General features: G+C 39.1%; 1 protein-coding gene and 1 long non-coding RNA gene across 3 annotated transcripts; one reads left to right on the forward strand and one right to left on the reverse strand.

Annotated features, from left to right (window-relative positions):
- Positions 1 to 398: 398 nt before the first annotated feature.
- LOC119659552 lies at positions 399 to 7112 on the reverse strand. The gene is made up of 3 exons (XR_005250355.1): positions 6767 to 7112; positions 6621 to 6712; positions 399 to 1340 (listed from the first exon to the last, which is right to left on the reverse strand). It is a non-coding gene; the product is annotated as an uncharacterized LOC119659552 (long non-coding RNA).
- A 42-nt stretch (positions 7113 to 7154) lies between these two features.
- LOC119659551 (thiamine transporter 1-like) lies at positions 7155 to 21916 on the forward strand. Of its 2 annotated transcripts, none has more exons than XM_038067701.1 (7): positions 7155 to 7320; positions 7359 to 7609; positions 7664 to 7746; positions 15512 to 15813; positions 20909 to 21207; positions 21264 to 21505; positions 21573 to 21916. In XM_038067701.1, the coding sequence occupies exons 2-7, from the start codon at positions 7484 to 7486 to the stop codon at positions 21868 to 21870; spliced, it is 1350 nt and encodes a 449-aa protein (XP_037923629.1). In that variant the 5' UTR covers positions 7155 to 7320; positions 7359 to 7483; the 3' UTR covers positions 21871 to 21916. The 2 variants fall into 2 exon arrangements, with proteins under 2 accessions (XP_037923629.1, XP_037923630.1); XM_038067702.1 differs by having other exon boundaries at positions 7155 to 7315; positions 7378 to 7609.
- Positions 21917 to 24360: the final 2444 nt, after the last annotated feature.

Raw genomic sequence — 24360 nt, forward strand, 5'->3', positions numbered from 1 at the left:
CGCACAACAGCTTGGTCCTTTTAACTTTCTTTTTTAAGTATAATAGTTTTAAGTATAGGATAAAATTACTGCTTTCTCCTCCTCCAGAGGGCAATAAGTAATTGGGGTTTATTCTGTTTATTGTCCGTTAAGTTATTTACTTAAAACCTATAGAACCTTAAAATCTAGAAAAAAAACAGCGATGCATCTATTCGAAATAGCTCCAGAATACATCCCATTACGATATCTGCTCAAATAAAGTTAATAATATATATAATATATATTACTATATTTTAGAAATTTAACTGAAAACCTGCCTTAGGTTCATTCTAGAAGTACAAAATTTGATAGTATAAGTGAAGATATTAGATAGTTCTGGACACTTTGGACGCAACTATTATTAAAAAATAGTAAAAAAGTTTCATATTTGGTGTGAATTTATTGCACTCTACAATGCACATGATGTCATTATCATACAAAGTGAACTCATACGAACGGCGAAGTCGGAGTTTAGAGACATATCAAGCGATATTTTGAATTTTTAGCTGTGTAGGAATGAAAAAAAGGTGCATAGAAAATTTCTAATAAAAGATGAAGACGAAACCTTTATACTCGAAGCATCCATCGTCCGGTATTTCGACTTTTTCATTTCATTTTTTTCATAGAATAACCTAAATAGGTTCTTTTGGTTTAAAAGGAACAAATAATCGTATATTTTTGGGTTCTAATCTTTTAATTCGTTAAGGGCAATATTAAATTTATCTAATAATGTAAAAACTACAAAGTTCTGCCTACGTTCTTCCAATTCCAATTAGTAACTCGATAACTTATGTATTTATTCTAATTTAATATCTATCATGTTCTAGCAGAAACAAATGAAATTTAGTGGTTGTCATATGGGGCACAGCGCGTCAACCACACATACACGCCATCATGGTCGGTTTTTGGCAATGCACCTCAACTCCGTCCACGATTTTCCGAGAAGCTTGCACTCTTTCTCTACAGCTCTGCACCACGTAGTTCTAGGGCGACCCACTCGTCAGCCATCCTGAGATAGTGGGTTCCATTACATGGCATAACCCGCGAAGCAGTTGCCGTCCTTTCTCAATGTATGACCTATCTACTGTCACTTCCAGACTCTGATCAAAATGACATCAGGCCGGTACACCCACCCGATTCTTCATGAGTTACGTATTGTTTCAGAATACGCCGCGGACATGAACTGATGAAAGTTTGGAGCTTTTGAAACTTGAGGTTGTTGTATATACGAATTCGGGGCAAAACAGCGAAGGCAGATTTAGCGTTATTAATCCGTCGAATTACATCAAGTTCGATGACGGCATCCGTGCAAACCGCGCTTCCTAGATATACAAATTATAAGGCATTAATAAAATATGTTTATTGATCATTAAAGAAAAATTTTGTCTAATTTGGTAGGATTGAAATTAAAATTGAATTCATTTGTAGGAAAAGTTCAGTTTCCAAAAGTAAAGTGAAATTTCTTGAGCTTTATATGTATATATGTGTGCATAATGCTAAAAAGTATGTCGCTAATGAGGATATAGTATAATTTTTTTAGACTTATTAAATGGAGCCGGCTTATTTGCACTGACTGTTTTTTTATGAAAACTAAAATTATTCCTTTTAAGTATGTGAGCGATTTATTGTTCCAAATAAGTTCTGTCAGTCGTTGCGTATAGCGAGAAATGTTAGGCCGCCGAAAATGATAACACTGCGCATGGAAAATTACCTAAATATACCCCACTTCCGTCAGACTTTCAGGTTCCGAAGGTCAATAGCGCGTGAACGACAACACGATGAAGTTCGGTAACTACGAAAAAAAATCGCGATTATTGCGTTGCACCAAGGTGGGAATACGCCAGAAAAGATTTATAGTTTGTTAAAAAAAGCTGCTGGTAGACGAACGATTCGTTTTTAGGACAGTAGCTGAATACCGCCAAACAGCTGATGTGGTTGACAGGCCGCGCTCCGCACATTGCTCGAATGTCGTGCATGCTGTGCGTGAGCGTGTTCGTCGCAATCCCCTCCGCAAGCAGAAACGAATGGGGGCGGGAATGGACGTTTCAATTCGAAGTATGAGTCGTATTTTACGAGAAGATCTCGGTCTCGGTGTGTATCGGCAGTGGGTTAGCTATATGTTAAAACTGAAGGAAATACGGCGAACTCGATGTGCTGCTCTTCTGCAACGACTTCCCGGTAAAAAATATCGCAAAATTCAATTTTCTGATAAACAAATTTTTACCATCGAGGAAAAATTCAACCGACAAAATGTTCGAGTATATGCTCATAATTGTTATGAAGCCAAAGAAAATGTTCCGCGAGTGCAACGTCGTCACCATCCGACTTCTGTCATGGTATGGTGGGCTGTCTCATATCATGGAGTAACTGATATTCACTTCTGCGAGGCCGGCGTTAAAACTAATGCGAGCGTGTAGGAAAAGATGTTAGGGGATGTAGTGGAGCCATTGAGTGAATCTCTATTCGCTGGAAAGCCGTGTGTGCAGCTCGAGAAATGCCGCTTCATACCGTGCGTGAAGCGATCGATGCATGACCTCACAGACTTCGGTATAGTTGCTAGCGGCGGCCATTTTGAATATTTTTTTCTCGTTTCTATAGCTCTATGTTTTCCTTTTCTAAAGGTGTACTTTTCCATTGATTTGGTTTATTACTTCGTGAGAAATAAAGATTTGTTTGACTGATAGAACTTATGACTATACTATGTACATTTCGGTAGCAAGTTATAACCCACTGATGAAGGCAACAAGTTGCTACTGAAATGTACATTTGAAACAATAAATCGCGCACAGATTTAAGAGGAATAATTTTGGTTTCCGGTCTAGGCCCGCCTTAATAAGGAATTCCAGATATCCCGTCTTTGCACCCAGGTCCACCAATTCGATATCCCCAAAAGCTACCTGGCCCACGCCATCGTTCCATCTCAGACAGGGTCTGCCTCGCCTTCTTTTTCTATTATGGATATTGCTCTTATAGACTTTTCGGGTGGGATCATGCTTAAGTGATCCGCCCACCGCAACCTATTGAGCCGAATTTTATCCCCAACTTGACGGTCATGGTTCATAGATTTCGTCGTTATGTAGGTTACGGAATCGTCCATCATGTAGGGGGCCAACAATTCTTCGGAGGATTCTTCTCTGGAATGCGGCCAAGAGTTCGCAATTTTTCTTGCTAAGTCTCCGAGGAATACATAAGGACTGGCAAGATCATAGTCTTGTACAGTAAGAGCTTTGGCCTTATTTTGAGACGTTTCGAGTGGAACAGTTTTTGTAAGCTGAAATAGGCTCTATTGGCTACTAACAACTGTGCGTGGATTTCATCGTCATGGCTGTTATCGGTTGCGATTTTCGACCCTAGATAGGAAAAATTATCAACGGCCTTAAAGTTGCACAATATTGATAGTTGCTGAATAGAACATTCATGTAAGATGTATGACTGGAAACAGCCGCGAGTTTACAAAGAAAAACATTTCAGCAGCCCACTCGGACCATCATGCCCTCAGCCTCTCTCTACATCTACAGCAAATTCTCCCTTCACTCCACCACAGTTAGATACATACATCCGGAAAGTGAACTCTGCCTTCGAAAGTACAATTGACAAGCACGCTCCAGTTAAAGAACCTGGTTACTACAAATACGGGTGCCTTTGCCCCTCAACCCTCCTCTTAGTCCGCGATAGAAACAGACTACTGCAGCGCAGGAAACGTTTATTTCACCGGTTACGGAACAGATGCAACGCTGACTACTGTCTCCTCTCCGAGATCATCAAAGACCTGTCCAGCAAAATCAATTAAGCTATTCGGTCCGAACTGGATGCATCTTACAAGAAACTCTTCAAATCTCTCAAACCCGGTCCACAAGTTTTCTCAATAATTAATCGATTGGCCGGAAGAAAAAAATATACTAACTTCAACCAAACCCCGATAAAAATAGGTAACCTTCAGTGTCACTCCCCTGAGGAAACAAAATCCGTCTGCGTAGACTATTTCAGCCACTTATTCAGAGCCAAATCGCCAGTGGACCCCATCTGGAACTCGGTGGTTGCCAATGTTGTCAGCGATAAAAGTTTGAGCTTGAAAGGGTCTTACCTTTGCCCCTTTTCTCCGAGATGCCCGGCTGATATAGTCAGAACAGGCGCGTTCGCCTCCTTAGAAGAAGTCGAACTTGCAATCTCCCGGTGCAACAATAAAAAATCTTCGGATCCCGATGGCATCCCTAACTTTATTCTGCGGAAGTGTGCGCCTAACATCAGTGAATGTCTCGCCAATTCCCGGTATCTTGGAAATCAGCCCTCCTCATACCTATCCCTAAGAAGGGGTGCTCGGGCGATCTCAAAGATATGAGATCTATCTCTCTTCTTTCCAATATTGGAAAAATCTTCGAACGTATCCTGCTAAGTCACCTCAATAGATACTACTCCACCATCATTCCACTTAATCAATTCGGCTTCGAAAACCTCAGGTCCACCGAGCAGGCAATCCTGTACCTGCAAGACCATATCCTCAATCAACTGGAAAACAGGCATTGCACCGTAGCCTACGCCTTAGACCTTAGACGCCTTAGGCGTTTGATTCAGTTTGGAAAGAAGGATTGCTCCACAAACTAATCCAGTCCAATTGCCCCCTCCTTATTTAGAATCCTCACAGACTTCATTTCCAACAGAACTTCCCACGTGCGCTTCGATGGACTACGCATCATCGACTTCCCGGTAAACTCAGGAGTCCCTCAGGGATCTATTTTAGGCCACAAACTTTTTAACATCTTCCTCCACGATATTCCCCTCCCTCCCGTAAACATATCCCCCAAGACAACGGCAACTCAGGCAGCCCTTCTCCCGCCCTCTTCCCCCGACGACAATGATCCTCCCGCGTCAGGAGGGATCCTCTTCGCTGATGATACAATCCTATATGCAAGTGGTCTCAGGCCCTCAATAGCCTCCCTCTCCCTCAATATCCTAACCAATAGCGTTATCGCTTATTTCAACAGGTGGGCCCTTGTCGATAATTCCCTTAAGTCTGAAACCCCAGTGGGAAGTGCAACTGGCGCACAGTGCCAGAAAGCAAAAACCTGCATTTACGCATTGCTAACCACACACTCAAGCCGAAATCAAACATTAAATACCTGGGAATCTCCCTCAACAACAAACTGAAATCCAACCCTCACGTCAGATCTGCTATTGCCAATGCCTCTAAGGCCTCAGCTGCCTTAAAAAACCTCCTCTCATCCCGGGCCCTGTTCCCTGCCACCAAAACCTTTTTCGTCCAATCCTGATCTACGGTTTCCCTGCATGGGGTACCAAGTCACCGAACGTAGCAGAAGCCCTCCAACGCTTTGAAAGGACGATACTCAGGAAATGCACGGCCAAACACAGAAGGCCAAACATAAAATTCCACCAAAACTCTTTTCTGTACGACCTTTCCGGGGTTTGCCCCATAATTCCGCACATGATCAAGTTGTCGCGCGTCAGACTGAAAAAGTGGCTGTCCCACCCTATCTCGCTAAACGCAATGCATTGTTACGCGAGCAGAGGTACTACGTGTCAGGGCTGGTTCTCCTCTCGGACAGTAACTCTCCTCTCAACCATCACGCCTCCCCTCCCTCCTTCATCCCCTCCCCGGACTTTCACAGAGCCTAAACGCGTAAGTCCAATGTTCTGGCAGTCAATCCCTGCGCCAGGTGTAGATCACCTTTTATTATTTTTCTTTACTTAGTCCAGATTAAGACAATAGACGCATGTACAATATGTAATACCTCCAAGCATTAACTTCTTCCCTAAATTAAGGTCCTTCCTTCTAACAATTAGGCTCCACAATACATGCCCCGCAATCCCACAGTCCTCTTCATCCCTCCCACCTTGGGTCACTGTCCTTGCACAGGTCCAAATCGAGTAAAAGGTAGCCCTTTCTCAGAATGTTACCACCATTGAGAAAGGACTGCGCTTTACTCCAATTCCGTCGATCAATCCTGTCCACCGGTGCCTAAAAATTTCCTTTTTCCCGTTTTCCAGTACATTGTGTTATGTTTGTTTAGTTGTAAGTTATAAATTATTCTTAGGTTTAGGCACATTTTATGTCAAGTGAGCACTGACGTGCACCAGCTTTTCACTTTATAACATGTAACCGGCTAGGCCGGATATTTCCGTAGGTTAGCGTTACATACTTAATTAGTCATGCTTGAGCTTTTAAGTTATTATTCCTTTTGTACCGCACAAGTATTTCTTTTCTTTGCTCAATAAATAAATCTGAATCTGAATCTAGAACGTAAAAGCTGTGGAAGTGAAAAGTTATTTGTATCCTGTATTATTCCATCGGCACTCAAAGTGTAATTTCAAATTTTCGGATAGAAAATGTACACAAAGTATAAGCAACCGGCGAAAATTGATAGCTCAATTGTCCATTAGCAAAATAAACGCTGGTGATTATTAATCATTTTAATTCCGTTTTTAGATAGAAGGAATCCTGGGCTCGCATCCACTTGATGACGGACCGGACCAATTGAGGAGGAATGATCTCCCACTTTTTTGACGGTTCTGATCAATTCGGGCAATGCATAAACTTTTTTAAAAAATAATGACTGACGGTTTCGTCGAGAGCAGAGGTAACTCACCAACTCCAGACTCAGTGGTTGCCAGATTTGGTTGTTTCCTTATTTGTCATTTATAGACAATGTTCGATTTCTCCAACAGTTTTGAGTTGAAACTATAACAAAAGCATTAACCATAAAGACATATATTAGTGACATGCAGAACGTACTGTAATATTGGTTCACTTTTCTGCGACACTATATATGTAAGGCGAATATCCAACATATGTCCTGTTGCTCGAGGTATTTGTAATTCCAATATGATTCACTTGGCAATTATTGCCTTCGACAACATTCACTATCCAACGTTTTATAAAGAACTATTTCAGAGAGCGGGGTACACTAGGTCATCTGTGATAACGTCCACACAATTGCAACATTCGTACTGAAATGCTAAACTAATGAATGAACGGTGATATAACATGTGGCGGCGTGAACGGTGCGCAGAATCGATTTGTTTGTGAATCTCGTGCCTAACCAATTACCTTGCAAACGTCAAATGATTGCATATTTCTGTTTATATTTTTACTCACATGTGTATCAGCAGACCAGTTTCGTCACTCCTCGGACCTTACAATCAGTGCGAACGACGAAGCCACAGCGAAAGATTTATGCATGTGTACTCAAAAGTAAAATAAATAAATATGTTTTGTCTCGTATCTTCGAAGAATGAAGCGAAACGTTATCGGCATATGTATCTTTTGCATGCCATTCATTCGGTAAGGTGTCTTGTTGAATCTCAGTTGCCATTCATTCGGTAAGGTGTCTTGTTGAATCTCAGTTGCGTTCAGGCGGCTTCTCCAGCTCACTAACCTAAAAGAGAGTGCAGCTAAGCTGTTTTCGGCCGCTATAGAAACCGAGACCGTTGATAATTATAAGTGGATGCAATGCAAGAATGGCACAAGATATCTTTAATACTCTGCGGATTTGGATTCTTGAGAGATATTCGCCCATCTGAACCATTCGTGACGGAGTATATTCTAGGACCATGGCGGAATGTTACCGAGCAAGAGGTAAGTTTTCACAATTCTGCATTGTATAATTCTAATCAAAGAAATATCTTTCAGCTCAATCAGGACGTTTATCCTGTATCAACATATGGATACTTAGCACAGCTGATATTAGTTTTCCTAATAACGGATTTTTTAAGGTGAGTTCAGAGGTGTACTCCTTGTGTTTTATGGTGTTCAGTGCATTACATAATTCGCCGCTACTATTTCGTTGCTCACTCCAGAACTAATTAAAACTTATTTACTACCCTCTCTCAACGCTCGGATTATTCCACATGCACGACCCATTTAAGTTTAGAGCGATAAATTGCTATCTGTCTATGTTTGCGGTGTATTGAGATTTTATTAGTTTAGTGATCAAACCAATGAATGTCCCCAGGCATTTTTTACTGAACCTCCAAGAATTTAAGTTAATGTTATTTGAGTTGCCCAAGGGCGAATTAGATCTTTCAAAGAAGTGCTGTCGTTAAGATACTGACTTGATTTAATTCAGAAAATGTGAGATGCTTTTCAAATTGGAAGGGTCTATGTCGGAAAGAGCTCTATTCGCCAATTACAAATAAATCTGCAAATCTAGTAATTACTTCTTGTCATCTTTCCACCACCAAATTTAATTTAGGTAAATTGAAATGAGGTTTGCTGCCTAAAGGCAACTCTTATTTCATATCACTCCAGCTTATTCGTTGTTTAACCGTGTATAGTGGATCCTTTAAAATTCTTCTTTCCAAGAATAAAGTTACTGGTCGCATTCCTTTTAATTTTTCTGTATCTTTCTCGAAGATGTACACAATAGCGTGAAAAAATGCCTTAAAGGGAGGAGGAGCTATACAAAATTTCCATAATTAATTATCAATATTATAAGGATTCTAAATTCTCGACAGAACAGAAAGTTTGAAAAAAGGTTTCAAAATTGGTTACAAGAATGCGGCAGACACTGTGGACGAGGATGTCGCGTCAGGTTGCGAATAGCTTGGTAGATTAGTAAATAATTTACACACGGCTTTTGGAATTGCTTTTGAATAAAGGGTGGCAGGAGGAGTAGTTCCAGAATGATGTTTTGTTTCTATTTTCGCTTTTTCTTTGGGATTAGACGAAGATCATGCCTTGCCCTTTGATGTGTACAGGTTAGCCTATCCAATACATCAAAAATCTGCACCTGTCAGCGTGATAGTTCCCTGACATCTTACTCTGGTATTCGCACCCATATGTTCGTTTTTCCTTCGTCAAACACGTTTTTTTCGTAAAGTTCATATTGATTTTTTGTATGTTTTGTTTGGAAATAACCGGAAGCTTGACGCTTCAGGTATAAAAGGTTTTGTGTTTCTCTATGTGAGGAGCACAACACAGTTCTCTATTGGCATTAACTCGAGATACTTTAATCGCTCAGTTCGGGCAGTAACCTGCCCAGAACTGAGCGATTTAAATATTTTGCGTCAATGCTATCAATCAATAGAGAACTGCGTATTGAAATTGCTTAACACATTAACGCAACCTGGATGAAGTGGAATTCCACAACTGGTGTTCTTTGTGATCGACGTATCAAAGAATGTGTTAAATCTAAAATTTACCGCTCTGTATAGTTCTGAGTGTTGGCCGACTATAAAAGACAATGAACAGCGTCTTGCGGTAATGGGGTCGAAGATGTTGCATTGGACTAGTGGCGTGACACGTTTTGATCACATCCAAAATGAGGATATCTGCGATCGATATGGGGTTGCACCGATCGTGGAAAAACTGTGAGTGAGGCGTTTTTGATGGTATGGTCACGTAATTCGCACTAACAAGAATTCACTTACCAATAGTGACCTGAACATCGAAATCAATGGTAAGCGACCAAAAGGCCAGCCGAAACAACGGGGCTTGATACGCTGGATGGAGAGTTTAAAGCCTCGTGATTACATTCAGAACAGGCATTTGATGAAAATAAAGTGGCGAAACCGATCACGACGAATCGACCCCGCTTGTGAACGGGACAAAGGCTGAAGAAAAAGAAGATGTGAGGAGCGATGAGTGCATGGCAACTCCGTATCACATAGCTAAAAACTCCATTGCACTCTATTTTTTACAAAGTAATTTAAATAAATCATTTGATGTCCGGCTGGCTCAAGTGGTTAGAGCGCTGAGCTGCAGTAGCACAAGGTCGCGGTTCAAATCTCACCGGAGGCAGAGGGACTTGCTATCGTGACAGGATGTCGGACACCAGTTGACTCAGCTGTGAATGAGTACCTGAGTCAAATCAGGGTAATAATATTGGACGAGCACAATGCTGACTCCATTGCCCCATACAGTGTACTGTAGTGTTCCGTTACGGTCTTAAATGAAGTGTTTAACACGCTTCGAGGTCCTGATCCAATTGGATTGTTGCACCAACGATTATTATTATTATTATTTGATGGAAAGCCCTGTATTGATAATAGTCAGTCGCTTACGCTCCACACTCAAAGGTTAATATTATTATAAAATGCGAAGGATTTAACCTACAACAGATACAAAAAAGGGCTGGGGAGACGTTGATTCTTCATGAATGGAATTTTAATATTTCATTCGAATGCCAATTATTCTCGTTAATTATGACGTCAGTATCTTATTTGTATGGCTTAGGATGTGGTAAATTCGCACGAAATGGATAAGTTTGAACTGCTATAACTTTCGCATTAATGGGCAGATTTCCATGAAATTTGACATGTATATGTGAAACGTCCTCTATGCTTGGTAGTCCTAGGATGAATTTAAGGGGGGTTTTCCAGAAAATGTCTAAAAGTTGGTAATATACTATTAGTAAGTTTATTTGAATAGATATTGGAATGGGACATATTTTGAGGCCTAGATTTCATCTAAGCGCACCACCCTGATTTTTTTCGGATTTTTGGGTAGGGTAGTTTCCGAAAATGAGTTGTGTCTCACTTTAAGTGCGTACATTTTGACTCCTTATTCACGCACTTTACAATTCACGCCAACGCGTCAAGCTTCGGAAAGTACTAATCGAGACCTTTCACTTGATATCCTACAAGACTATATCTGTATATATATATCTGTATGGGGAGCCCCTCTTTAAACTCCACCTAAATTTATGTCACTCGCTGTATGCGTCGGATTTCATAGTTCCCATCTATCCACCAAATTTCGTTCGGATTGGTTCAGCCGTATTGGAGAAAAGTGCGTGTTACAGACAGACAGACAGTGAATCGATTTTAATAAGGTTTTGTTTTACACAAAACCTTAAAAATGAGTGGTGAAATTGCATTTGTTTATAATACCCGATTGCGTGGCCAAAGTTCAGATCCAGATTTTCATAGACAACTTATGGCTTAGTAAAATGCTTGATGATGGTAATTCACTCAGAAACGACAAAGATGAAATTGCACAGATACATCTGATACTGAAGATGATTTGGTAATCGAACTGAACGACCTGGACCGACGAAAACAAAATGTGGTACCCATTGAGGTGTTCAGGAGGTTATTTTCACCAAACATTACATTTATCATTGTTAGAACTAGCGAATCGTTACTGAAGAAATGCGGTTGAAAAGTGGAATTTAGAAAGCCCTGATAAAAAAGAAAAAGTTTGACAAGAGTTAGTCAGCCCTGAAGTAGACGCATTCGTTGGGATTCTTTTGGTATTTGGAGTTGATCACAAAAAATGACTAAATCGGAAGTTCTGTGGCATACACATGCCCTATCTACATTTTGGAGCAGCTGCCTCTCATAAGAGATTTCGTACTTTGTGCATTTCACCAACAAAGCGGCACCAATTCGTGATAGGTACTTGGAATTTATTGACAGGCATTTTAGAGCCAATTATTAGAAATTATAGTAATATACTATTATTAACTTTATTTGAACAGATATCGGTATGGAGGGTTTTTCTGAGTCTAATTACCATATCGTGGCAGCTTAGTGATTTTTTAAAATTTGTCGGTGGAGTAGGTTCTGAGAATGGATTCGGGAAAGCAATGATCACTTTTCATTCACTTTCAATGATACTGAGTTGGCGGAATATCGAAGAGTGAGTACTTCAGAAAAGTCGCCCGCTGTATGTAGCAAATATGGCAATGGAGGAATGGCTTTTATCCCTAGTGACATTGTAAGACGGACAATGGAGGGTGGTAGATTCGTACGATGCCTACGTGTAATACCACTGGAAAACTGTGGGAAATTGTTAAGATTTGAACATATAGAATATCATCCGATCGAAAAAACTTTTATTGAAAGTATTTCTGTGGAAGTAACTGAACAGCAAGGCGAATTGTTTGAATTCCGTGCAAGCGAGGCTCCATCCTACCTCATGCTTGAAATAATAAAACTTGTTGTTTCTTTTTCGTTGGTGTGGGTATTTATTCTTGCAAATACCGATATTTCGGGAACCACTTGTTCCCTTCATCAGTGCAAACAAGTTTGCAACAAGTGCAAACAAGTTTGCACTGATGAAGGGAACAAGTGGTTCCCGAAATATCGGTATTTGCAAGAATAAATACCCACACCAACGAAAAAGAAACAACAAGTTTTATTATTTCAATTAATTAATCGTTGGAAACACCGCATAATTTCACTCTGACTACCTCATGCTGCATTTCAAACGCCGATAAAGTATAAATATACTGTCTGTGTGTCAACCAGCTATATTCTGATTGGAACACTTAAGGAGTTTGAATTGTCACAGACATGGATTTCTATCTCACACGTTATTATCTAATCCAGAGGGGCGGGAATTCATCAATTCAGAATTTATATCGACCGCCAGATATTAGTCAGCACGGTGGAGCTGGTGGGAGTTTCTTTAGAGGTTTAGTGCGACACGCAAGCCCCCTGGTCTCGGCAGGAGCTACAACCTTAAAACAACAAGCAATAAAAACTGGTAAGGCAATACTATCAGAAGTAGGAAGTAAGCCGATTAAGACCATTCTAAAGAGGCAGGCTGAAACTGCTGCCTGGGAGATAACCCAGAAAAGTATAAATAAACTCTTCAGAGGTTTACACAATGTTCTTATCAATAATCGTTCATTTCGAAAAAGACCCAATCCCTTTGAAGCGAAAAAATCAAGCTCGATTTCGAAGTTTAAACGCAGGAGGTATTGTAAAGGAGGAAAAGCTGCTAAAAAATCTCCGTCTTCAAAACAAGGGAAACAACGCAAAAAAACAGATACGTAAACGTGTAATAGACATTTTTGGTAAATGTCATCGTACAAAAAGTGCATGAAATCTGAACTAGATCTTCTCTAAATTTCGCTGATTCAAAGTAACATTTTAAAAACAGAGGAAGTAGCATTTATTAGATAACTCTACCGTTTTAGAATGTGTCGTTAGGTCACGGCGATACATACCGCGAACTGTCTAGCATATGTCTTCGATTAAAAGTACAACTTATTGGAGCAAAAGATGGGAAAGAGAAATTGTACGATAAAGCTACTTCATCAATTGGTGTTGTCAATAATTGTCTACATTCGCTGTTCAGACAATGTACAATACAGTTAAACGGTAGGCCAATAGCGCAAACTGACCACAATTACCAGTGCAGAGCGCATATTGAAAATTTGCTAAATTATAGTAAGAATACCGCCGAAACCCATTTGAAGTCTGCCGAATGGTATCTCGATGAGAATGAGATGGACATAATTGAAAGTGGAAAGCCATCTGATCCAAACCAAGGATATAGTAAAAGATCTAAATTGCTTGCACACAGCAATGTGATGGAGTTTATGGGAAAAGTTCATGGAGATATCTTAAATTAAGATAAGTTGCTAATCAACGGGGTAGATTCACGTGTCATTTTTTCGCTAGAAAAAACCGAATTTTACTTGTATTGTAAAGACGACGTTCAGCCATAATTATAGAAGCGGCAATGTACATGAACCATGTAACTGTCAATCCGAACATTTTACTTGCGCATGAAAGTGTCCTCCAAAGATCTAATGCAATATTTTCACTTTCACTCGATACTGTGGTCACCTAACTTGCTGGTGTTTGGTATGGTAGACAATGAAACATATACAGGAAAACGGTCGAAAAATTCATACAACTTTAAACACAATAATCTGACATCAAATCTGACGTCATCAAATATCAAAAAAATTATTTGATAATGGAACGTTCTTGTTGGCGTTTGATCTCACTCCGGACAATTCCTACAATTCAACATGTGGAAGTATACTCAACCAGGGCACGATTAGGATCGATGGGCGATAATCTATATATAGTGCCGACTCTCCGACATTCTTCCACATTTAATCAAAACTCGAAATGAGTTGTTTAATGAATGTTGACTACCTCCTTGGAGGCGATTTAGCTTTCTGTAAAAAGTTGTCGTTCACTGGTATTACTGCGGATAATAAGTTGATCACCAGCGAGATCACCGTAAGATATCCTACTATAACAAGTAATCTAGCAGGTGTGGAACATTTGGGAAGATGCGGGAACTTGAAGCGGAGACGGTTGGATGAAGACGTTATAAAAACATTGGCGAAATTTACTACCGTATTTGTTGAAGATGATGGTGTAAAGGAATTTATAAAACACTATGTACAATAACATCGCACTCGAAAATTATTAATATTGAAGCTTGCAACACGATCGAACTAAACAGAACCCTCAGATCGAACCAAACACCATCAAGATTCTTCAAAGGTGTTTTCCCATGCAATTATTTACCGAAACGAATTAAAAGACCGTCATGTGTGATAGCTAATACAGATCCTTCTTACAAAAGTGGAACTCATTGGGTTGCTTTCTTCATTCCGAAATAAGGACCTTTAAAAAGTTTATCGTGACTAATTCGTACGTATATATAAATAATAAGAAACGACTACAAAGTGCGTTTTCATCCACCTATGGGTATTACTGTTGTTCGTATCTTTACTGGCGTTGTAAGGGACGAAGTCTTAGAGATTTTCTAAACAAATTATCATAATATGATTTCACTTGGAATGACACCAAGGTTATTATTTTATATAAATGGTCGAGCAGTTTTAAAAAGTATCTGGAAATGCAAATGGTGTCACAAATACAATTCATATGAAAAAATGTGCTGTTTTGTGCCTTCTTTTTGGTAGTGGCTTGTATGACTTTGTATAAAATTTCCTGACTTGCCTCCCCAAAAACAAATTTCAAGAAGAAATTATTGCGAGTTTCGACTTGAAATTTTGAGGGATGGTTCTTGGGACTGTATTCTATCAAATTAGTAAAAAAATCCTGACGATAAAAAGTTTCCTTAATTTTCCCTGATCGGAGAACCGTTTTCCTATCAATGAAAAATTAAAATGCGTCTATTCGACTACTAGCGATAGACTTGGAAAATTTCTGTCAGGAATCGTTAGAACATTGATAACTGATACTTTAATTCATATCTTTTATAACGTGTCGATTATCTACTGATTATTTTTCTGAAATGCTATAACCCGGGTTTACGAAACCAGTTTTTCAGTGAATTGCTTTATAATTTTATTTAATTTTTAACAAAATACTTTCTCCCCGAGTCTGTTATTCCCATCTGAGCTTCCATATTTTTTTGGCTTACAATTCCTATATCTTAATCTGACAAACACTAAGACCTGACTACGGATAAGATTTCCTGAGAAAGAGGAAAACTGGTATTCGAAATATCGATATATGAAAAATAGAGAACTAGTTTTTTTCTTTTCTAACTATATACCTTGGATTTTCTTGCCTCTGAATCATCGCCACCATTTGCTACAATAATGTACACGCACAAGCCCCATGAAATTTAATTCTATTTTTTAAATTTTGATAACAAATGAATGAATGAAAACTTTGCATGGAATGAGTCGAAATAAAGGCTAATTAACTTTTATCTGCTTATTGCATAGCAAATAATGCGATTGCATCCATCATTTTAATACTTTAATCTGCAGTCAGTGAAAAGTAATCATTTCCTTTGTTTATTTTCCAGATATAAGCCATTGATAATTTTAATGGGATGTTGTGGAATTATTATTTGGAGTTTACTTCTATGGACGACATCTATATTGGCCCTACAAATTTTAGAATTCTTTTATGGAACATACATGGCAACAGAAGTGGCATATTATACTTACATGTATGCTAAAGTCGATAAGGCGAATTATATAAAAGTAACATCATATACGAGAGTCGCTATGCTGATTGGAAAACTTATTGCAAGTATTTCAGGACAAGCTCTAATTTACTTCAGCCTGATGGACTATCGAGATCTAAACTATATAACATTGGCTGGTGAGTACATGTATGTGAATGGCGGGAATTTCCCGCTATTCACGAAATCCGGAAAGTTGCTTCTTTAATTCATATAACTTCTTGTTTTCTATTTGAGCTATTTGAAATACCAAAGAAAGGCATGAAAAACGTTGAGCTATCTGTTATGATATAGGTCTGGAGAGGTCTAAAACTCATGCACGCATTATTTGTGTCATATTTACCTGGCGATACTTTTCCGCCGATCTCATCTTATCTCCATAGCATCATTAATTAAGATTAGGACAGACACGCGTTTTTGATTGTGAATAGTGGCTTCTAATAAAAATTAATTATGGGTATTAGTGATAACGTGTCTGAAAACCAGACAGTTTTATTTCTCTCACAGGAAAAAGAATTCTTTTTTTCTTTTGACTATTTTCTTAGATGCTATTAATAACATTGTTGCCTTATAATTAGATTGTGCTTATCTACGCCCACGATAATCCACTGTCTGCTACAGTTTATTTTACGGTATGAGTGTCAATACGATGGTAAACTCTCAAAAACAATAGATGCATGCTTTTCCATTTGGATTCGCAAGAATTCCGACCGAAGAACTGCTAGTTTCAGAGTATGTACCATGAGAATATATATATATAATTTAATTCAAAGGACATCTACTCTGAATTCGGTAAATGGTTTCCTGCTCTACTTGTTGGGATTCATTTTGAAAATACATATAATATTTCTAGAGATATTGTTCAACACAGGTTTATTTTATATTTGCTTTTTTGGTTCGCATTAGAGCCTTAAACGAATGAACAGAAATGGGTCAAAATTTCACGAATAAAAAGAATTAGTTCCCAATAGTGCCTTTAAGAGTTTCCATACTTAAACAAGTCGGAATGCCGAGAGCTGTGCGTTCCAGAAATAAAGATTTGGTATTTATCTTTCTGTGCACGTTTTTCAATTCGTACATAGCTAAGAAGTCAGAACATTCCTTCCTATGTTTTCAAAATCCGAGATATATTCACATATTAAAGGCGGATATTGGGCTCATTCTAAACAAACAAACATTGTCGATTGCTGATGCATACATTAATATATATATGTAACTCATTAAAAGCGTCGCAATATTTCGTCTTTCTTCATGTGTATAATTATACATATTTACGTAAATTGAAACCCGCTGGTACTAACTTACAAACATATACATCTTAATTGGAAACTACCCGGGAATTTTATTTGCATATGCAAATATTTGTCCGTCTCGAGTAATTGATACTGATATAGAAATAACTAACAAATAGCTAAAAAAAACTAAAAATGAAGATGTTCCCTTGTAACCCGCTGCTCATATGAGTTCACTTTATGATGACATGGCTGTCGTATGGAAGGTCGCGGTTCAAGTCTCGCTGGCGGCAGTGGGATTTGTATCGTGATTTGACGTCGGATACCAGTCGACTCAGCTGTGAATGAGTACCTGAGTCAATTAGGGTAATAATCTCGGGCGAGCGTAATGCTGACCACATTGCCTCCTACAGTGTTCTGTAGTGTACCGTTAGGTCTTGAATGAAGTGCTCTAATACACTCCAATATGGATTGTTGTGCCAACGATTATTATCATTATTATTATGACATCATATACGTCTTAGAATTCAATAAATTCCCGTGAAATAGTAAATCTTGGCCTTCCATAATTTTAATTGTGTAATTAGTTGGATTTGCTTTAAACTTCAAAATGATGCTATCATATATGACATCAATTATACTAGTGCCAAATTTTTTGTAATGCTAAGGTGAACTTCAGAGGGGTTTCCGGGTAAATTTCTGAAATATGATAATATGCTATTATTAACGAATGGGATGTATTTTGATTTTTTTCAGATTCTTCAGTTGAATAGGTTCTAAGAACAAGATTTGTTTCACTTCTTAGGGCTCAGATTTTGAGCTCTCACTCCCTTAGGTAGCTCCAATATCAAAAATATGTCCAATCTCGAAAACTACTAATTAAACCATTTCATTTGATACCCCACATGGCAATAATTGAGTGAAAAAAAATTACACCCCTCTTTCGCATGTAAATGGATTCACAGACCACACGTTCTCAACAAATTTCGTGACGTAGCCTCGGCCGTTTCGGAGTAAATCGAGTGTAATAGACATTGAATCGTTTTTAATAAGGTTTTGTTCCACACAAAACCTTAAAAATTAATCTATTTATATCGAAAAGTGAAGTCTATTCATTAAAAAATCTCATAAATCGTTGTGACAACTCCAGTTTGCTGATTCTGACTTGCGATTAGTTTATCTGACAACTGCATATGATTTTTATTACATTGGATTTTAATTTTTATAAATAGCCAGCTACTGCTTCAGATAGTCAACCGTGCACTTTTGATAACATTAAGTTCAGGTGATTAAACATGCTTATCAAGATTCTCAATTTTTTATTTCTGACTTAATCTTTCATTAGTCTGGTAGATTTTACTTTCCGAACTCCTTTTTTTAGATCATTTTCAATCAGCATTGACTGACTTCCTATATTTAACGTTTTCATGACGTTATAATCTCGGATATTTGAAGTTATATTCACCCAACTCCTGGTATTGCATGTTATAATCTCTTTAAACTAAGGTATGAAATTCAATCGACTAAAACCAACTTTAGTTTTGTTTAGTGAAAGCTTGAATTTTGCTCAGTGTTTGATTTTAGTTGGGAATGCTATCATCCGGAGTGGGTCGTATGTTTCTGTTTCTGTGGAAGATACCCTTGAAACCAATGCACTTTCTTGAAATAACAATGGACTAAAACATTGGAGCCAATAATACAGTTAGCGTTCTGAAAATTTCAATTTCAAAGAGGATATTCACGGAGCCTGAAAAATTGTTTATATTTGAAAGATATCCTGGAGGTGAAGCATCAACAAATGATCTACACAACCACCTGAAGAACGTTATCATTAATACGGCCACAAACATACTTGGACGCGCAAGAAAAGTCAGAACGGCTGGTTTGACGATGAATGTAAGCTAGCAACGGAACGAAAGAATACTGCATACCGAGTAATGTTATTGCGAACTCCGTCGAGCGGAGAAGCGACTTCACAGACGGAAAAAGGAAGCCTTGGAGAATCAACTAGTCTATGAACTAGAAAAGTACAGGGAGCGACCGCACCAGGTGCGGAAGTTTTATCAACAAGTTAGCAGGATGAAGCCCTATACACCTCGATGCTCATCCTGCCGAGACAAAGAGGGAAATCTAATTTTCGACAGAATGGGTTTATTGGAGCGATGGGTTGAATATTTTGATGAACTGCTCAATAACCAAAATATCGGCGCCAACTGAAGACGACGAACAAATGCCGCCACCACCAAGCATAGAAGAAACAGTTCGTGCAATTCATTGGCTCAAAAAACACGACAATGGAATTACAGCCGAATTGATTAAATATGAAGGCGACCAATTACACCAAGTGGTTCGTCAACTTGTGCTCAAGGTATGGGACAGCGAATCAATGCCTGACGATTGGCAACGAGGCATAATCTGTCTCATACATAAAAATAGAGATGTCACACAGTGCAACAATGATAGAGGTATCATATTGCTGAGTACCATCTATAAGATATTCTCCGCTATCTTGCTAGGCCGGATAGCCTCAAACGGCCAGAACATCATTGGCCGATACCAAAGAGGCTTCACTCCAGGCAAATCAGCAAGAGATCAGATTTTCTCTGTGCGGCAAGCGATGAAAAACTATTGGAATATGGACATCAGTTGCACCATCTATTCATCGACTTTAAAGCCGCCTATGATAATATAGCTAGGGTAGAACTGTACATAGCCATGAGAGAATTGGGTATTCCAACGAAATTGATACCAATGTGTGAGGCCAGATCAAAGCATCACTTTCGAGGCCATTCAACATCAACAACGGTCTAAGACAAGGGGATACCCTACTATGCGCCCTCTTTAATCTGGCCCTGGAGAAAGTGATCCACGATGCCGATGTAAATGCATGCGAGAGGCACCATCCTCTTCAAGTCCACCCAACTATTGGCCTACGCGCACGATATCAACATCATGGGAGGAAGAATATGAGATTTACAGTCTCGAACTGCTCATTAATGAAGGTGAGACGCAGCACATGGTAGCAACGTCAGCGCCAAAACCAAAACCGAAAGAACAAGCAACATCGAACCGCACTGGTCAAACGAAAACAATAAAGATAGGAGACTAAAACTTTGAGTCCGTTGGAAATTTCTCCTATCTCGGTTCGAAAGTCATAACCGATAACATCTATGACGATGAAATTCGCGCACGGTTGCTGGCTGCTAACAGAACCTATTTCAACTTACAAAACTGTTCCGCTGGTGGGCTGGTCACTTAATCCGTATGGATGAGAATGATCCAGTCCGGAAAGTCTATAAGGGGATCTATGAAAAAAAGAAGCGAAGCAAACCCCGCCTGAGATGGAACGATGGCATAGATCAAGACGCCAGAAGCTTTTAGGGATATCGAATTGGTGGACCTCGACGCGAAACCGGGGTGTCTGGAGTTCCTTATTAAGGCAGGCCTAGACCGGATACTGGTTGTTGCGCCGTTGATGATGATGAATTGAATTGTTAGTTACAACTAACTTGTGAATGAATTAGTTTCGTCCGTTAGTCGTCAATCGCAACCAATTTTTGTACACGTTCCCAGTTAGTTCTTAGGTTGACAAATAAGGTTTTCGCTCACTTTTTCTTATAGTAATTATGCCACCAGTCGGTATGTACTCAGCAATAAGCTAAAAGACTCAAACAAAATTGTTTAGGTTGAGCTCCTGATATTTAAATGTTTCATGAAATGTCAGTCTAATGGACCAACGCAAACTTTATTTCATAGGCTTTTTAAGGAGTCCTGGAAGGGATTTAGATATATTGCTAATGATTAGCAATATGGCGCTTAGGTATGATTGATACGCTATTTCTCACAAAGGGACTTATGGGTGCTATGCGCTGCCTCGGGTAGGTTGATCTCTCCCCCCTATTGAAACTGCCTCATTTTTGGCTGTCTCATTGGAGTCGGCTTTTGCGGACTTTCAATCCTGTTCTCATCAAAGTTAACTTTAATTTTTTTCTTCTACTTTCAGCTCAAATTCTGGCAACTGCCTGGGCTTTCTTCCTGCCTGGTTCGAAAACAAGCTTGTATTTCCACCGCAAGCGGGAGACTGGATCAATGGAAGACGGATTGAATGAAGATCAAAATGCAGTCGGGACTACAGATAACATTAAAGGAGCATTTCAACTGCTTTGGCTCCATTTTCGTAACGCCTATACCAATAGTATGGTATTGCAGTGGAGTCTGTGGTATATTGTAAATTTATGTGGATATCTGCAAGTGGTGAATTACATTCAAGTTCTGTGGAAAGTTATAGATAGTAGCCCATTGGTGAGTTCATTGTATTAACCCTCGGCAACAGTTCTCTATATTTTCCTTTTTATTAGGTTGTGTGGAATGGGGCCGTAGACGCGATATTAACGCTGCTTGGGGCAGGGCTCTCATTGGCAGCGGGTTATATTTTCACAGGAAAAACGAATGTACGTGCCAGTTTACTTACCCTAGCTATACTGACAATTATTGAAGGACTCTGTTTGCTTTTAACTTCACAAACGACGGTACTGTACTGGTCATACGCTGGATACATTTGTTTCGGAGCCCTTTTCACATTCACAGTGACAGTCTCTAGGTGAGATTTTATACTCGTATTATGATGAAAAGTTGTTTATTTCTTAAAAATTACGTTTACATTGCAGCTCTGAAGTATCGCGTCATTTACAAGAAGAGAGCTATGGACTTGTCTTCGGATTCAACACTTTCATTGCGCTTATTATGCAAACTATTTTGACTGTGATTGTAGTGTCTAAGGATGGATTCGCGTTGGGTGTCATAGCCCAATTTACTGTATATACGTTTTATTTCCTAGTTGTAGGAATAGTATATTTACTAGTTGTATTAGTAAACTATGCTGTCAGATATTTTTTACCGAATGAGAAGTTGGAATTATCTACGTTTGATGCAAAGAGTGAGGATATCAAAAATTCAGACTCTTAGAAAAGATAATACTTAAGTGCAAAAATATAATAAACTTGAAAGGAAACCTTTTGTTCTGTAATTTAAAATCATATTAAAATCGATTCAATGTCTGCCTCTCCGTCTGTCTCTCTGTCTGTCTGTCACAGGCACTTTTCTCAGAAACGGCTATACCGATTGACACGAAATTTGGTGAGAAGGTGGGACCTTTTTTTCACCAAATGTAGTCATGTGGGGTATCAAATGAAATGTCTTAATTAATACTTTTCGAACTGTGTCTTAGCTTTGTGGTTTGTTAAAAAGGCAGGGAGCGGGAGGGGTGGAAAGTGATGATTTCTTTAACGGACCCATTCTCAGAAACTACCCACCCAAAAAATCTGAAAAAATCATGAGGCTTCCTTTATATGGTACCCAGGCCTCAAAATACTCTCCCTATCGATATCTGTTCAAATTAAGTTAATAATAGTATATTACCATATTTTTGGGAAAATTGAGTAAAACCCCCTTAAGTTTATCTCAGAGTTATAAAAGTTGGTAGTAGTATAAAATACAGCAGGATCACTCTCAAGACCATTCGACATCAACAACGGTCTACCACAAGGGGATGCCTTATCATGCGTCCTCTTTAACCTGGCCCTCGAGATCCGTGATGCTGAGGTAAATGCAAGAGGTACGATCCTCTTCAAGTCCACCCAACTACTGGCCTATGCTCTCGATATCGACATCATGGGAAGAACCACCCGAAACGTAAAAACTGCCTTCATCCAGATCGAGCAGGCGGCAATTGGCGCGAGATCTTGGGCTGCACATCAATGAAGGCAAGACAAAATATATGGTGACAACGTCAGCACCGAAAACCAACCAACCAACAAGATTAAACCGCACTGGTCAAACAGGAAGAATAAGAATAGGAGAATACAACTTTGAGACCGTTGATAATTTTTCCTTTCTAGGGTCGAAAATCACCACCGATAACAGCTACGATGATGAAATCCGCGCATGGTTGTTGTCAGCCAATAGAGCCTATTTCAGCTTACAGAAACTGTTTCGCTCGAAACGTCTCACCATAGGGTCAAAGCTTTTACTGTACAAGACAATGATCTTGCCAGTCCTCATGTATTCCTCGGAGACTTGGGTTCTTAGCAAAAAAAATTGCGAACTCTTGGCCGCGTTCGAGAGAAGAATCCTCCGAAGAATTTTTGGCCCCTTACATAACGACGAAATCTATGAGTGATATCATGACCGTCCGGTTGTGGATAAAATCGGGCTCAATAGTTTACGGTGGGCGGGTCACTTAATCCGTATGGATGAGGATGATCCCACCCGGAAAGTCTATAAGGGGAATATCTATGGTAGAAAAAGAAGACGAGGCAGACCCTGCCTAAGATGGAGCGATGGTGTTGGTCAGGACGCCAGACAACTTTTGGGGATATCGAATTGGTGGACCTCGTCGCAAAACCGGGATATGTGGAGTTCCTTATTAAGGCAGGCCTAGACCGGATACCGGTTGTTGCGCCGTTGATGATGATGATGAGTAGTATAAAATATAATATGAAGCATATTATCTCCAAGTTTGATCAAAATCATACTATTAGTAACAAAGTTACAGTAGCTCAAAGTTGTCTTTACCGTGTAAATTTACAACCCGACGTAATAAACCTGACATGCTAAATGCATATTCTTAACGGGCTACGTACAAATGGGATAGTTCTACATTCAAATATACTCAAGAAGCAAACCAAACCTTTCATACGTGAAGCGCCCAGCTTCCGGTTTCCCGACTTGTTTTCGTTCTTTTCCAAAAGCACTTTTAACACAAAGTCGATTTTCAGGAATCGATTGAAGTATCTCTTGACCGTTGATTTTCGTGAAACCCCTTTTATCGCTCTCGCTCCATCAGATTGTCGTCTACTGCCCGTTTTATTCATTTCATGTAGATAAACATGTGGTTCAGTACTTTTTTATTGCTGAATAGAGAATAGAAACTCCCCAAATGTTTCACGTAATTATTCACCTGTTTCCTAATATGGAGGTAGGAAAGTTTGAAAAGTTGCTCCGTGGAGAAATTATTAATGAGGGAGGGAAATCGCGTGAGGCTATCGCCTGATGGTTGAATGTTATGACTTAATATTTAAACACTCCCGGCTGTGAGTTATGATATATTCCAGAGAGTATATTCGTTAATAGAAAGGAATCGATCTTGAATAATTATTCAGTTTAGGTGGAATTTGGATGATATTCTACCGTCTACGCTATAACTCGATGCATGAACTTCTTGTGCATGTTAATCTAATTAGTACTGGTATTAGGCGACAATCATTAAATATTAAATATTCAAATGGAAATAATGACATTACAATTGATTTTGGTTTAGTTGACCTACATAATCTTAAAAGTTAATTATTCCCGGACTTAACTTATGCTTTTAGTTAAAAATTATGCGTTGTGTTTTGTGTCTTTGGGAAATAGACGGTGTAATGTAAACTTTTGCTTCAATAGATGTCTATTCAT

The sequence above is a fragment of the Hermetia illucens genome, chromosome 6, assembly GCF_905115235.1.
Source record: "Hermetia illucens chromosome 6, iHerIll2.2.curated.20191125, whole genome shotgun sequence".
Lineage (NCBI taxonomy): Eukaryota > Metazoa > Arthropoda > Insecta > Diptera > Stratiomyidae > Hermetia > Hermetia illucens.